General features: G+C 43.6%; 1 protein-coding gene across 2 annotated transcripts in view; it reads right to left on the bottom strand.

Moving 5' to 3' along the window:
• Positions 1–13178, bottom strand: part of MAGI3 (membrane associated guanylate kinase, WW and PDZ domain containing 3) — a 946614-nt gene that overhangs the window by 122459 nt on the left and 810977 nt on the right. For both annotated transcript variants that reach the window (XM_069238693.1, XM_069238692.1), the window contains exon 17: positions 197–299. In XM_069238693.1, coding sequence (XP_069094794.1) covers positions 197–299 — 103 coding nt within the window. The remainder of the gene's footprint in view (positions 1–196; positions 300–13178) is intronic.

Below are 13178 nucleotides of genomic sequence, written 5' to 3'. Positions count from 1 at the left end.
TTCTACTGCTAGTGCAACTACTAATGACCCTGATACAACATCTTTAGAACCGTTAGTTTACAATTAACTTGCACAGCAGGGACACCTTCAGCCTGACCCCATCATGTGCATATCTTTTGTAAAAAAAAGTGCAAGAGAATATAACCCTATGTATCTGACACCAGTTGACTACCCATTCAAGCGTAAACATACGTACCTTTCCAAGGTTCCGTAGTTCACCTGTGCTTGGCCCATAGGCCTGTGCTGTGGGGCTGGACTTTGCTTGGCTGAGTTTGTTCCAGAAGGAGGTCCACGGTGTTCTATTAAAGCAAAAGACAATAACATCAAATCAAAACGGAATTTATCACTGAAATAAAGATTTTTGATGACATGTGATGCACAGCTTCTGAAATTCGAACACAGGTCTTCATCTACATCCTTGAAGAACTCTGCATCGCTTCTATCAAAAATCCCTTAATTAGGTCTATGCAAAATAGGGGACCTCACATCCACCAATGTAAATGAAATTTCCAAAACTGAAGGGAAAAAAAAAATAGCATTAAGTAGGACTCACGTGGAAAACAAATAGAGGAAAAAATAAAACCCGCAAGTGGAATTGTTTGCTAATACTCCCACAAACTCTTTTTGGGGGGGGAGCTTGGTTTGTAGGAAAGATTGTGAGAAAGTTCACAAACTTCACAAAGTTTACAGTTCATCCATCAGCAGAATTTTAAATCCCATTTACCTTTTGCTTTTTTTTAATTAACAGAGAGCATAGCCTTTACTAATTCAGCCAAGTTCCAGCTCAAGACTCCTACGAATTAACCAATGTAGTAACTTACCCTCCTGGATGCATTTGTTCCGATTATGCCTAAGTATGGGCAAGTGGACTACATACTGTAAAAGCGGCCACATGGAAAGAACAATGCGGGAATAAAGGTACAAATACCGTCCTTTTCGGAGCAGAGCTGTTCGGTGTTCACAGTAATGGGGGAATTTATCTAGAGTTCCTACAAGAGTGACTATAAAATTGGGTACAAAATCACACACTGTGTAATCACTCCAACATTAGTGTGTGGTAATTACCAGGCTTGGGATTTCCTCACAATTATGAGGTGTTACTTGCAAAATGTCTTTGAGAAAACATTGGATTCATAGTGTTTCAGGCACAACTCAAAATCCAGATTCATATGCAACTTTCATTTGGTAGAAAAACAAGAAATGCTCAACATGCAGGATGACAACCTGTCGGCCACTCTTCAGGAAAACAAGGCTTATGGAAGAAAGCGACCAACAGTAAAAGGAAGAGCACTGGAAACAGTTGGGGTTTAATTGAGAGACTGAAGTCTAGAGAACATAAATAGCACACTGCCCGAAAAAATGAGAATATTGCACACTGCAAGAGCCAAGAGTCTAAATTCAGTGATGGGGCTTCAAATGACACGTAAGCTCTGGAACGCAACTGAGGCATGCTGTCACCCACGCTGACTTTATTTCACACTTTTCTGGAACTATATAAAGGCTCCTACTTCAACACCTGTCAAACTCCCTACTAGTTATTCTGTGCTACAATGGCAAGGCACAGTGTTACCTGCATGACACTTTGCGAACGAAAAGGTTGACCAAAGACTAATTCTCCCATCATCACTGCCACATTCGGTCAGCCATGAGATTCATGCATGGCTCACATGTTAATCATAGCACAGTACAGTCTTACTAAACACCCAAGCTCACAGCTTACCTGCTTGCTCCATTAGCAGCTAAGTGGCCTGGACAATACAGCTATGAATGTAATGCAAATGAATGTGAAAGCTTCAGTCCATTCCAAGGCGTCACGTTACCTAAGCTCAAGAAGAGACGACTTTGGCGATGTCTAGGGAGGGGGAGGCAAACACCTGCAGAAGTAGGACGAGGCCAGGGTGTTTTTAAGCAGGTGACTGTTATATGTTGTGTTCATAGGAATTCATTCTACCCTGTACTAAGCACCTATTTTGTACGCAGTTTGAAAAATGCTTCAAGGCCCAAGGGTTAGTATGGGTAGGTTTCTCCCTCTCTAGCAGCAAAACACCTTATGCAGACCTCGACCTAATTCCGCGGCAGCAGTTAATGTACAAGATAAAGGATTAAGCACTGAATCCGTGAAAGGAATGAATACAATAAGATAACTTGGCTTGGAGAAAAGTAGGACTTGCAGTGCTGAGTCCCTGTAACTGGACTCTTAGAGCTTAATGCTGAAGTACCCCCATAAAAAGACAGAACTGATTAAAATAATACCTTCGCCACACGAAGTTTCAAACGAGGAATGCGAGGAGTCTCGTGTGTGTTCCATTTATTCAAGATGGGGTTTATGCAGTGTTGCCCAATGAGCACATGAAAGTCTTGAGTGATGCTCATGGAAAGGTGTGAAATTATATCTGATCATTATGTACTATCACGTTGCAATGGTGTCTTCCCTTGACAATTTGTATAATACCTGAGGGGTACTACCAAACACATAATAGTACCATTATTGAGAAGGCCAATAGTTAAAGCAGTTCGTGAGGAAGTGGGAGCATGTCAGCCTACATCTGGGAATATGGGTGGCCCTGCCGAGTATTAAAGATGATATAAAAAAAAACTCCGAAAAGTCCTGCGAGGCATAGCTTCATAAATGTACATCTCTTCACTGGATAGTACGGAAATCCTACTCGTACCAGGATGTAACAAGACAACAAATGTAATCGGCTGAAAGTCAGCACATTGGAGCTGGGTGGGCTTTGAACTCCATGTGGTTGAGCTTCAGCCTTGTGATATGATCGCTTGATTAATTTCTGTGGCCTAAAAGAACACGTTACTTATCTTTGGTAACACTTTTTCGTGGATGTTCACCAGGTGTCTGAGTGTTCGCCAATAATTTAATAGCAGTGACCCAGCGTGCAGCTCGGGGTCATCTCCAAACTGCCCCAGAAAGGACAGAGCGGAGACACATATAAGCTGCCTGGTGCACCTTCTCAATTAGAATACCTTTGATTGTGCTCCAATAACTTTGACCAGCAGTCTCCTACACAGACGTCTGATCCATTTTTGATGTTGCAGGCCAAGGCCCAGTATATTTAGGAATACAAACGGGTAAGGCCATTCAAGCGTGTTAAACTTCATTGTGACATCCAAAGACATCACCAGTGTGTGTTCTTGGGTTGTCCTCACGCAATTAAGCATCCCATACAGTCAGAATAGGTTGAGCCTCATTCCCATGTTTGGCATGATCCTGGACTGATCTGGATGGACCATGGTCATTATTATTCACTTCAGCCCAGTTGCCAACACTTTGGCGAGTATTTTGACCTCTGCATTCAACAACGATAAGGGCCTGTGTGAGGCACACTAGACTGAAGGCTTGTTCTCCTTTGGTTAGACTACAATTATAATGGTGGCCAGTCTTTGATCGAGTAGAAGGCTGCCTCTATCCCTGGCCTACACAAACATGCAGTGCATATGTGGGGCTAGTGTGGTAGCCCTGATACGAGTCAGTGGGGAGCCCGTTGGGTCCAATCACTTTTCTTGCTTGTAGATCTCCGAGTGTGGCTGTAATCTAGTAATGTTCAAAATCTGCCTGTCCTCCAAAGACCGTCTGGAGAGCTGTATATCTTTGATGAAGTCGCCTATTTTCTCAGTAATCTTAGTAACTGTGGGAGAGAGCAATTGTGCATAATAATGTACTAATTCTTCCGCTATGGCAGGCCCCCTCTGACCATCCTTCCTTCAGCAGTTTTAAGTTTCATACCCAATTTCTGTTATGGGCTCTCCTTTCCAATCAGGCTATCAGTTTCATAGACTTATTCCCCGTCTTGTAAAGGATCGGAAGGCAGCCCGTGCATCATTGTCAGCAATGTCTCGATATTCCTGTTGCTTCAAGCAAATCTTGTGTGTGAGTGCCTCCTCATCATCCTTCGAGGATAGAAGGTGCTCTACCGTAAGTATCTCTCACTCAAATACATCATTTAGCTTTTATTTTCTCCTCCTTTCCCCAGTAATCAGGGATATCGCTTGCCCCTGCACCACAGCCTTATATGCATCCCACACAGTGATCATCGAGAACACTGTTACCTCGGTTTCATTGAAATGTGTAAAGCCCTTTTGAAATGTTTTTTTTTTAGAAATCAGGGGTCAATCTACCAGTCCTGTCCCGTTTCAATGTCTCTACCATGTATCTCCACCCTGACGGACAAGTGGTCGGAGAATCCTCTGGCCAGGTGTCTAGTTCCTGAGAAGTGACCCATTTGTAAGTTCTGAGGCAGAAAGTAATCTAGTCGGGAAAAACTGCCATCCAGAGGTCCACTAGGCCCAATGCCTGCAGAAACTCCAGCAAGGGCCCGGGTCTCCCCGCCGTCTTTTTCTATGTCCCTGTTTTCGATTCCCCATTGGCCACTGTTTGAAATAGCCACAGATTATCATAGTGCCCAGAGGGAACTACAACAATATGGATCTTATAACTGGAAGGGCTAAAACATGCAATTTGGGCAGTATATATACTTATCCATCCCACTGGCCAGTTGTGTAACATACCTGTCCTGTAAGCCCACCCACGTCCTCTGAGGTATGAAAGGTATCAAGTTCTTTATGGCGGACCAACCCCTCTGGAACTAATTGTGTAGGCAGAATGCGTGAGAATCTAATACCCTTATTTCTCAAGGACTTCGACCCTGTTACAGTTCAAGTGGGTTTATTGTAACATGACAGTATCTGGGGGCATGACGCTTATCATATTGCAGACTGACCCCCTTTTTTAATCCTGCTGCCCAAACCATTAATGTTCCAGAACAGTATCTTCAGTGAGTTTCTGGTGGCGACCTAGATTTGGCACTTCCCAGGTCTTTGACTCAGTGTCGCATGCTCCTGCCTTAGGGCAGTCTAGTTGTTAGGTGCATAGGGACTAGGTCTCTACCTGCCACGTATCAAGCTGGTGAATGTGAAAATTAGGAATACAACAGAATTAAACAATTCCTCTGATAAATCCCCCCCTCCCTGCAACCTTACATGGCAGGCTTTAAACTACTTCCCTCCTCCAACACTGCAAAGTACCCATCACCCCAAAAAAGGTGTATATTAAAGAGACTGCTGGGCCACAGCTGTGACCTTGTCTTGTCTTGTCTTCCCTCCCACCTGAAATGACCAGTGTATCTCTGAGCCATTTCTAAGGCCTCGCGCAGCAATAAGGTGGTCAAATAAAGTCCAGGAGAACTGTCATCACATAAAGCCTGAGCATCGGTCCTTGTAGATTGGGGAGTCGTCACACAGCACAAGAGTCCCTTACGTCACCTTGGAGTCAACAGCACTGGAAGCATCCCTGGCCTGCAAGTCAAGAGTTGCATTCCAGTTATTACTCATTTTCTGTAAGCCCCTCTCCTTAAATAGCTGTGATGTGGATCTCCGGAATCCTCGGAAGCTGAGTTCTTAGGTTTGCCATGCAGCATTGGTCAGTTTCATGCTGGTCTCCAGCCCTCCAGCAAAGCGTTATGGTCTCCAGTCCTCCAGCAAAGCATTGTGAAGTGCCAGATCTTACCTTCTGTCACCATCAGCGGCTTCACAGAGAACAGCAACATATACTTAAGGACTTTTGCTCTTAATACTTTTTCATTTCATCAAATGTGCGTTGTAACCGCTGTACTTTTCATCTGAAGTCCAAGAAGAAACTTATATTGGCATTTTTGTACAAGTGGGTTTGTTGTCTGGCAGCCTGCAGGACTGCGCCCTGGTCCCAGTGATTAAAGATGCATGAAGTATAGTTCTTGGCGGGGCTACGGGACAGGGTTGTGTTATTGGGCACTATGAGCATACTATAAAAAAAACTTGGATAGGCCTTTAGACTTCAAGGAGTTTAGTATAAGGTCCTCCAAAAGTAACCCAACACTGGACCTTTCTGCCCATCCAGGGACCCCCAACACTCAAATGTTATTCTTCCCGTTCCTCCAGGAGTGGCCCTCATGGTCTTCCATCTATGCCATCATCATTACCTTATCTTTCATCAATCTATTCCCTCGACCACAAAAGGTCTTTGCATCAGTCTTTACGGCTGCAGGCCCGTCTCCGTGAACTTTTCACACATTTCCTTAACGTCAACAAGGTCTATTGCAACCAGAGAGCAACAGGCCTATCCTGCAGCAGGCTAGTCAGATACTCCTTCAAAGTTCATTATGATGTGTTGGGAGAAGAGAAAAGATAGGGTGTAGCCCTTGGAACAATCTGCAAGACCAATCTGTCAGATGTGATGGATTGCCAACCTGGGAGTGAGTGTTGAATTCCTGCCCCACATCAGTTGGGTTTGAGCAGCTAAAGAGAAACAAAAGTAGCTTATCGGTTGTTCTGGCAGGGGAAGAGGAATTAGAGGACCATCTCGAAAAAAAACTGAGGTGTCTGCTGCATCACTGGCTGTGAAGGCTGTTGCTGCTTAAATGCCAGTCTCTGCAAGGGGTGCCTACATTTGCAGAACTAGTGGGGAAGTTGCATTACAGAGGGACAACTGCTACAGGGAGCACCATGTAGAACAATTTTCATTAAAACATCCCAGAGCTGACTCAGACTTCTCTCCTAAGAGGCAAACTCTAACGAAGGATGTGTGTATTAGCCTTGCCTGTACATCACTAGGAAATATGGCTGATATCATCTCATGTCTGAGCAGCACAAATCTCATCTCATGTCTGTGCAGCACAAACCTGATATTGACTGCCCTGACAATGCAGCCTGTAGTATCCAAGCTGGAGCAAATAACGTACTTCACCAGGTTTTGTCTACCACAGATCACCTGAGAGGAGGACCTAAGGTTCTGAGGAACCGTCGGCAATACCTTGCTGGTCACGTTTCAAAGGGCATGTTTGAAGTAGGCCAACACACAGAAAGCATTTATGGATCTCAGTGGTAGACTGGCAGAAGAAAATATTTGCTTGCCAAAAGCATCAATCCTTTCGGACTCTCTATCTGAGGTATCGGTTGGAAATTAGGATTCACCTTCTGGTGGAAGCCTGTACAATGAGACTTTCAGAGAAGGGTGCTTGCAGAGAAAATCTGGCAGGCAAAACCCTAGTTTCAACCAGGCAGCCACCAAAGTATCCCTGAGGGTGTCATTAAAAGGAATCAAGGCTCTGATATTGTTGGTATATAAAAAACAATGAGGCAAGTACCCTCTAATCTTTATGACCAGTGTAGTAAATGTGGATAGATTAATGGTCAATGCAAGGGGGAAGTAACCTAGACTTCCACGGTAATCAAGTCATTAAAGGTAATTCTATGCATACAAACAAAGTAACATCAATAGAAAGTTATTACATTACATATATCTTTGTGCATATTATTCCTGACATTAAAGGTATATTTCGTTGGACGTTATTCTGAAGATAAAGTGTGCATTCGTCTAAATAGGTGCTCCTAGTAAAAACAGTGAAGGTGAGAGAGTGCAGGTAAGTGAAGGTGATATATGCAGTGTATACAAGAGTGGTTTTTAAGAAAAATATGAACTTCTAGTGGCTCTTACAGTCCAGGAAGCCCTGAAGTCTCATAAGGTTTCTTTATATTTATATATTCCACTCTTTAAGATATGTTGACGTTTCGACCCCATTGTAAGGTGAATCAAGAGGGGGTCATCATCAAGACAGGGAGATTCCAGCCGGTAGCACCTAAACTCCAGTGTAAATTAACATTCTGGTGGTCAGGGACATCTTCAAGTAATGGAAAGTATTCCAATGTCCGAGGGACCACAATCATCCGGTGGATCTTATTTAGTCAAGGTACCAGAGAGCACCAATCACGTATGACATCGGGGGCTTCATTACTAGTAACACAATACATCGTGATCATATCCAGGAGTTCGAGGACGACCGGCCCTGGTATGCGGAAAGTTATTTCAGCAGTTTTATCTTTGAGCCCCGGTATCATAAGTGATCGGTGCTCAAGGGTCGCTTCCCTGGTGGACAATTTTATTTTAGGTCTTTTTTATCCCCCTTGGGGGCAGATCGGCCTCACTAAACACCAGGGATTTTTTTTTTTTTGCATCAATTTCACTGCCCTTGGGGGCAGATCAGCCTATTTCTATTAGGCCGATCTGCCCCCGGTGGGGGGGGGGCTGGAGGGGGGAGCAGAGAAACCACTTAGGCACCAGGGATTGGTGTGTGTGTGTTTTGTTTAGGGGCAGCCCCTTGGGCAAGGGTCGCTCCCCATGGAGGCAAATTACTGTTGGCCATATCTGCCCCCCTTGGGGGCAGATCGGCCTATTTTTGGAAGGCCCATCTGCCTCCAAGGGGGGGAGAAAGTCCACCAGAGACAATTTTTTTTTTCCATACCATAACCTCACCCCAAATAAATGGGGCCAAAGTTGTTCTGTCCACCGGTGGGCAGGGGGCAATTACCCCCTGATCCATTCCCCTGGGGATAAAAAGCCTATTAGATGCCAGGGAATTAAATAAAATTACAAAAAAAGAATAGTGGGGTGGTGGCTACCAACCAGTATGGGCATGGTTATCCCTTCACCCCAACTGAAGGGGGTAACAGTCTTTAAGTTCTCCCCCACACACTAAAACATCTTATTCCACAGCAAGCAAGAGGACAATTGATTATTTGGGGTTTTGCTTTTAAATTTGGGCAATGAGAGCTTGTCTAACTCTTAAAATCGTCCCACTTGGAATGGTGTGGGCTGCACTTTTTGGACTTTGAGATGTTGTCATGTAGAAAAATCCACAAGACCTAGACACATCTAAAAACTAAACATCTGGGTGAATCCAGGGCGGTGTGCTTCACATGCACCCTGCACCATGTTCTTACCCACAATGCCCTGCAAACCTCCAACTTTGCTGGAATTAACACATTTTTCCTACAGTTTTGTGATGGAAACTTCCGGAATCTGCAGGAATCCACAAGATTCCTACCACCCAGCATTGCTGCATCTATACAGATAAAAATTCTGCCTTACTTGTCAACCTAAAAATGTTTTTTTTTTCCAAACTGCCCTTTTGGACCTGCTTTGGTTCCCCCTCAATTTCAACATGTTTTTGGCTCTTTCCTGTCACAGGCACTTGGCCCACCTACACAAGTGAGGTATCATTTTTTACCGGGAGACTGAGGGAAACATTGGGTAGTAGGAAATTTGTCACGGTGTGGTGATCCCACACAGAAATGTGGCAAAATGTGATTTTTTAAGCTAAATTTCAGGTTTGCTGAGGATTCTGGGTAAGAAAACACTGGGGGATCCACGCAAGTCACACCTCCTTGGACTCCCTCGGGTGTCTAGTTTTCAGAAATATTTGGGTTTGGTAGGATTCCCTATATGGCTGCTGAGCCCAGGACCAAAAACGCAGATGACCCCAAACACCCCCCGCCTCCCACGGCTATAAAAATGGGAAGTTTTGTATTTGATAATTTTGATGTGTCCAAATAGTGTTTTGGGACATTTTCTTTAGCAGGCACAAGTGAGGTACCATTTTTATTGGGAGACTTGGGGGAATGCTGGGTGGAAGGAAATGTGTGGCTCCTCTCAGATTCCAGAAATTTCTATCAGCGAAATGTAAGGAAAAAGTTTTTTTTTTGTTGGCCAAATGTTGAGGTTTGCTAAGGATTCTGGGTAACAGAACCTGGTGAGAGCCCCACAAGTCACCCCATCTTGGATTCCCCTCGATGTCTAGTTTTCAAAACTGCACAGGCTTGGAAGGTTTCCCTAGGTGCACCTTTGTAAAAAACAGCTGTTTTCTTTGGGAAAATGTGATGTGTCCACATTGTGTTTTGGGGCATTTCCTGTGGCGGGCACCAGGTCTACCCACTCAAGTGAAGTTAAATTTTTATCGGGAGACTTGGGGAAATCTGGGTGGAAGGAAATGTGTGGCTCCTCTCAGATTCCAGAACTTTATCACCGAAATGTAATAAAAAGGTGTTTTTTTGGACACATTTTGAGGTTTGCAAAGGATTCTGGGTAACAGAACCTGGCGAGAGCCCACAAGTCACCCCATCTTGGATTCCCCTAGGTGTCTAGTTTTAAAAAATGCACAGGTTTGGCAGGTTTCACTAGGTGCCGGCTGAGCTAGAGGCCAAGATCCACAGCTGAGCACTTTGCAAAAAACACATCAGATTTCAATATAAAAATGTGATGTGTCCATGTTGCGTTTCCTGTTACAGGCACTAGGCCTACCAACACAAATGAGGTACCATTTTTATCGGGAGACTTGGGGGGAACACAGAATAGAAGAACAATTGTTATTGCCCCCTGTCTTTCTCTACATTGTTTCCTTCCAAATGTAAGACTGTGTGTAAAAAAGACATCTATTTGAGAAATGCACTGTAATTCACATGCTAATGTGGGGACCCCGGAATTCAGAGATGTGCAAATAACCACTGCTTCTCAACACTTTTTCTTGTGCCCATTTTGGAAATACCAAGGTTTCTTTGATACCTATTTTTCACTCTTTATATTTCAGAAAATTAATAGCTGTATATCCGGTATTCAATGAAAACCCATTGCAAGGTGCAGCTCATTTATTGGCTCTGGGTACCTAGGGTTTTTGATGAACCTACAAGCCCTATTATATCCCCGCAACCAGAAGAGTCCAGCAGACGTAACAATATATTGCTTTCAAAAGCCTGACATTGCGGAAAAAGTTATAGAGTATAACATGGAGAGTAATGGCTGTTTTTTACCTTAATTTTAATATTTGTTTTTATTTCAGTTGTTATTTTCTGTAGGAAAATCTTGTAGGATCTACACAAATGACCCCTTGCTGAATTCAGAATGTTGGCTACGTTTCGGAAATGTTTAGCTTTCCAAGATCCAGCATTGGTTTCACACCCATTTCGGTCACTAACTGGAAGGAAGCTAAAAGTATAAAATATGGTAAAAATGGGGTATGTCCCAGTAAAATGCCAAAATTGTGTTGAAAAATGTGGTTTTCTAATTCACGTCTGCCTGATCCTGAAAGCTGGAAAGATGGTGATTGTAGCACTGCAAACACTTTGTTGATGCCATTTTCAGGGCAAAAACTATAAGCCTTCTTCTGCAGCACTTTTTTCCAATTTGTTTTAAAAAACGAAATTTGTGATTTATTTTGGCTCTCTGTGTAGCTCTCGAATCACTAGGATGTTGGGATAAAAGGATGTAAATTTGGCATGGGTACATTATGTGGACAAAAAGTTATGAGAGCCTCAGCGCGAACTGCCCAAAATAGCCACATAACAGCCTGGCACCTGAGGGGGTATAGGCCTGGCAGCAATAAATTCACCAAAAAAGCAATAGTGTCCAGAGTATTTCTGACTTACCAAGCAAGTATTGTTAAAATGTACATACTACCATGTTTGTACTGTACTGTTAGAACTTTGTGAGTACTGTTAAAAATGGCAGTACTTCTAAAATAATACTTACTTTGACTGTCTACAACAATCACTTACCATTTGTATAGTCCTACATATCTGTATTATAATGGCTCTTAATCTCAGTAGCCCTCTTATTGTGGTGAAAATGTTGAATACCTTTCCTAGCAGTACATGTCTGGTCAACCTGCCTGAGGTCAACCACTCAAATCTTACCTCCCACATGATCAACGAGGCATGAAAGTTTATAGGGTAGGTTGTTCCATGCGCTGGAACCCTCTTGCTCACCTAAGACTACAGAAAGTGGACGCCAAGTTCCAAAGACACAGATGCCTAAGAGTTAGGATTCCACCTTAAGGTGGCTGCATGCAACTGCCTTATGGCTCCACCACAGATGGCTCCAGCCTGCTTCAACAAATACCTCTGTTTGAGAAAATGGAGCACCTGAACAATAACTGTGTGTGCCAACCTCAAATCTTAGCACCAGAGCTCCCAAGTTTATATACTCTACAGTATGTTTCTCCAGGAAAGTCCCTCACTTTTGCTGAAGGGGACAGGGGACATCATACTAAAGGGGGACTTCAATCTTGTCTGAGATCCCACCTTAGACAACACTCACACCCACAAAACACAAGCCGGCACATTTACTAAAAGTATGAAATTAGCATTACGCCAATTAGGCTTACAAGATGCATGGAGGGAATTTACATCCCATCATGTGAGACTACACCTTTTTTTGCACTTACATTGTACCTATTCTAGATTGGATCATATCTTCATTAGCCAACCCCTATAACATACCATTTCGGTGGCCACTAACCAACCTCTAATTTTTTCGGACCATGCCCCCATGGAAATAGTGTTAGACTGGCATGATCTGAAGCCTACTTTCCATAGATGGTTCTTTTCAAGCACCCTGAGACGTAATCATCTCTACCGAGACGAGTTGCGCAAATCAATTAGAGAATACTTCCAACTGAACAGACCTTAAGATACTAACCTCTCACAACTTGGGATGCCTTCAAGGTGGTTATCAGGGGAAAAGTATCTCTCTGATGACTACTCTGACCCTAACAGAAATCTCAGGAACGCCAACCTTTAAAAACTGAAATCCACCTAACTGAACAAGCTCACAAGGTGTCACCTAACCTGGCCCTTCAGAGGAAGGTTACGTAGCTAAAAGGGAACATTAAGACTATCTATGCTAATAGAGCGGAATTGACCCTACTCAGCCTCAAGAAAACCACATACGAACAGGGCAATAAAGTGGGTGCGCTGCTTGCGAGAAAACTGCGGGCCAACCAGGAAAAATAATATATCACTCTGAAACAGGGGGATCAGGGGAGGTGAAGCACACTGAAGAAGGGAAAGCTCAAGCATTTGGAGATTTCTACAAACTATATACTTCAGAGCCCGCTAATGCTGACAAGCAATTACGTTACCTAGACAAGGTTGCCCTGCCCCAAGTCTCCACAACCCTTAATGAGTCCCTAGACTGCCCAATAATGACTGCTATTGACTCCCTAAAGTTACATAAATCGCCTGGCCCTGATGGATTTATGGCCCAATTTTATAAGACTTTTAGTAGTGACTTAACCCAACGCTTGACGGCTCTCTTCAACCATGTCGCGGAGACCCAAGCGGTAACTTCCTCCATCGGATAAGCTATGATTTCGGTCATCCCAAAGCTAGGAAAGAATCCTCTCCTCTGCGCGTCATCCTGACCGATTGCTCTACTTAATCTATATGCCAAATTATGTACAAACATACTTGCTAACAGATTAGAGGACAATATGCCAGAATTGATTTATCCAGACCAATCTGGTTTCATTGGGGGGAGACAGACCTGCAATAATTTGAGGCGGGTGATCCACTTGGTC

This window comes from Pleurodeles waltl, chromosome 6 (genome assembly GCF_031143425.1).
Source record: "Pleurodeles waltl isolate 20211129_DDA chromosome 6, aPleWal1.hap1.20221129, whole genome shotgun sequence".
In the NCBI taxonomy this organism is placed as follows: domain Eukaryota; kingdom Metazoa; phylum Chordata; class Amphibia; order Caudata; family Salamandridae; genus Pleurodeles; species Pleurodeles waltl.
This window is presented reverse-complemented; position numbering and strand designations above follow the sequence as displayed.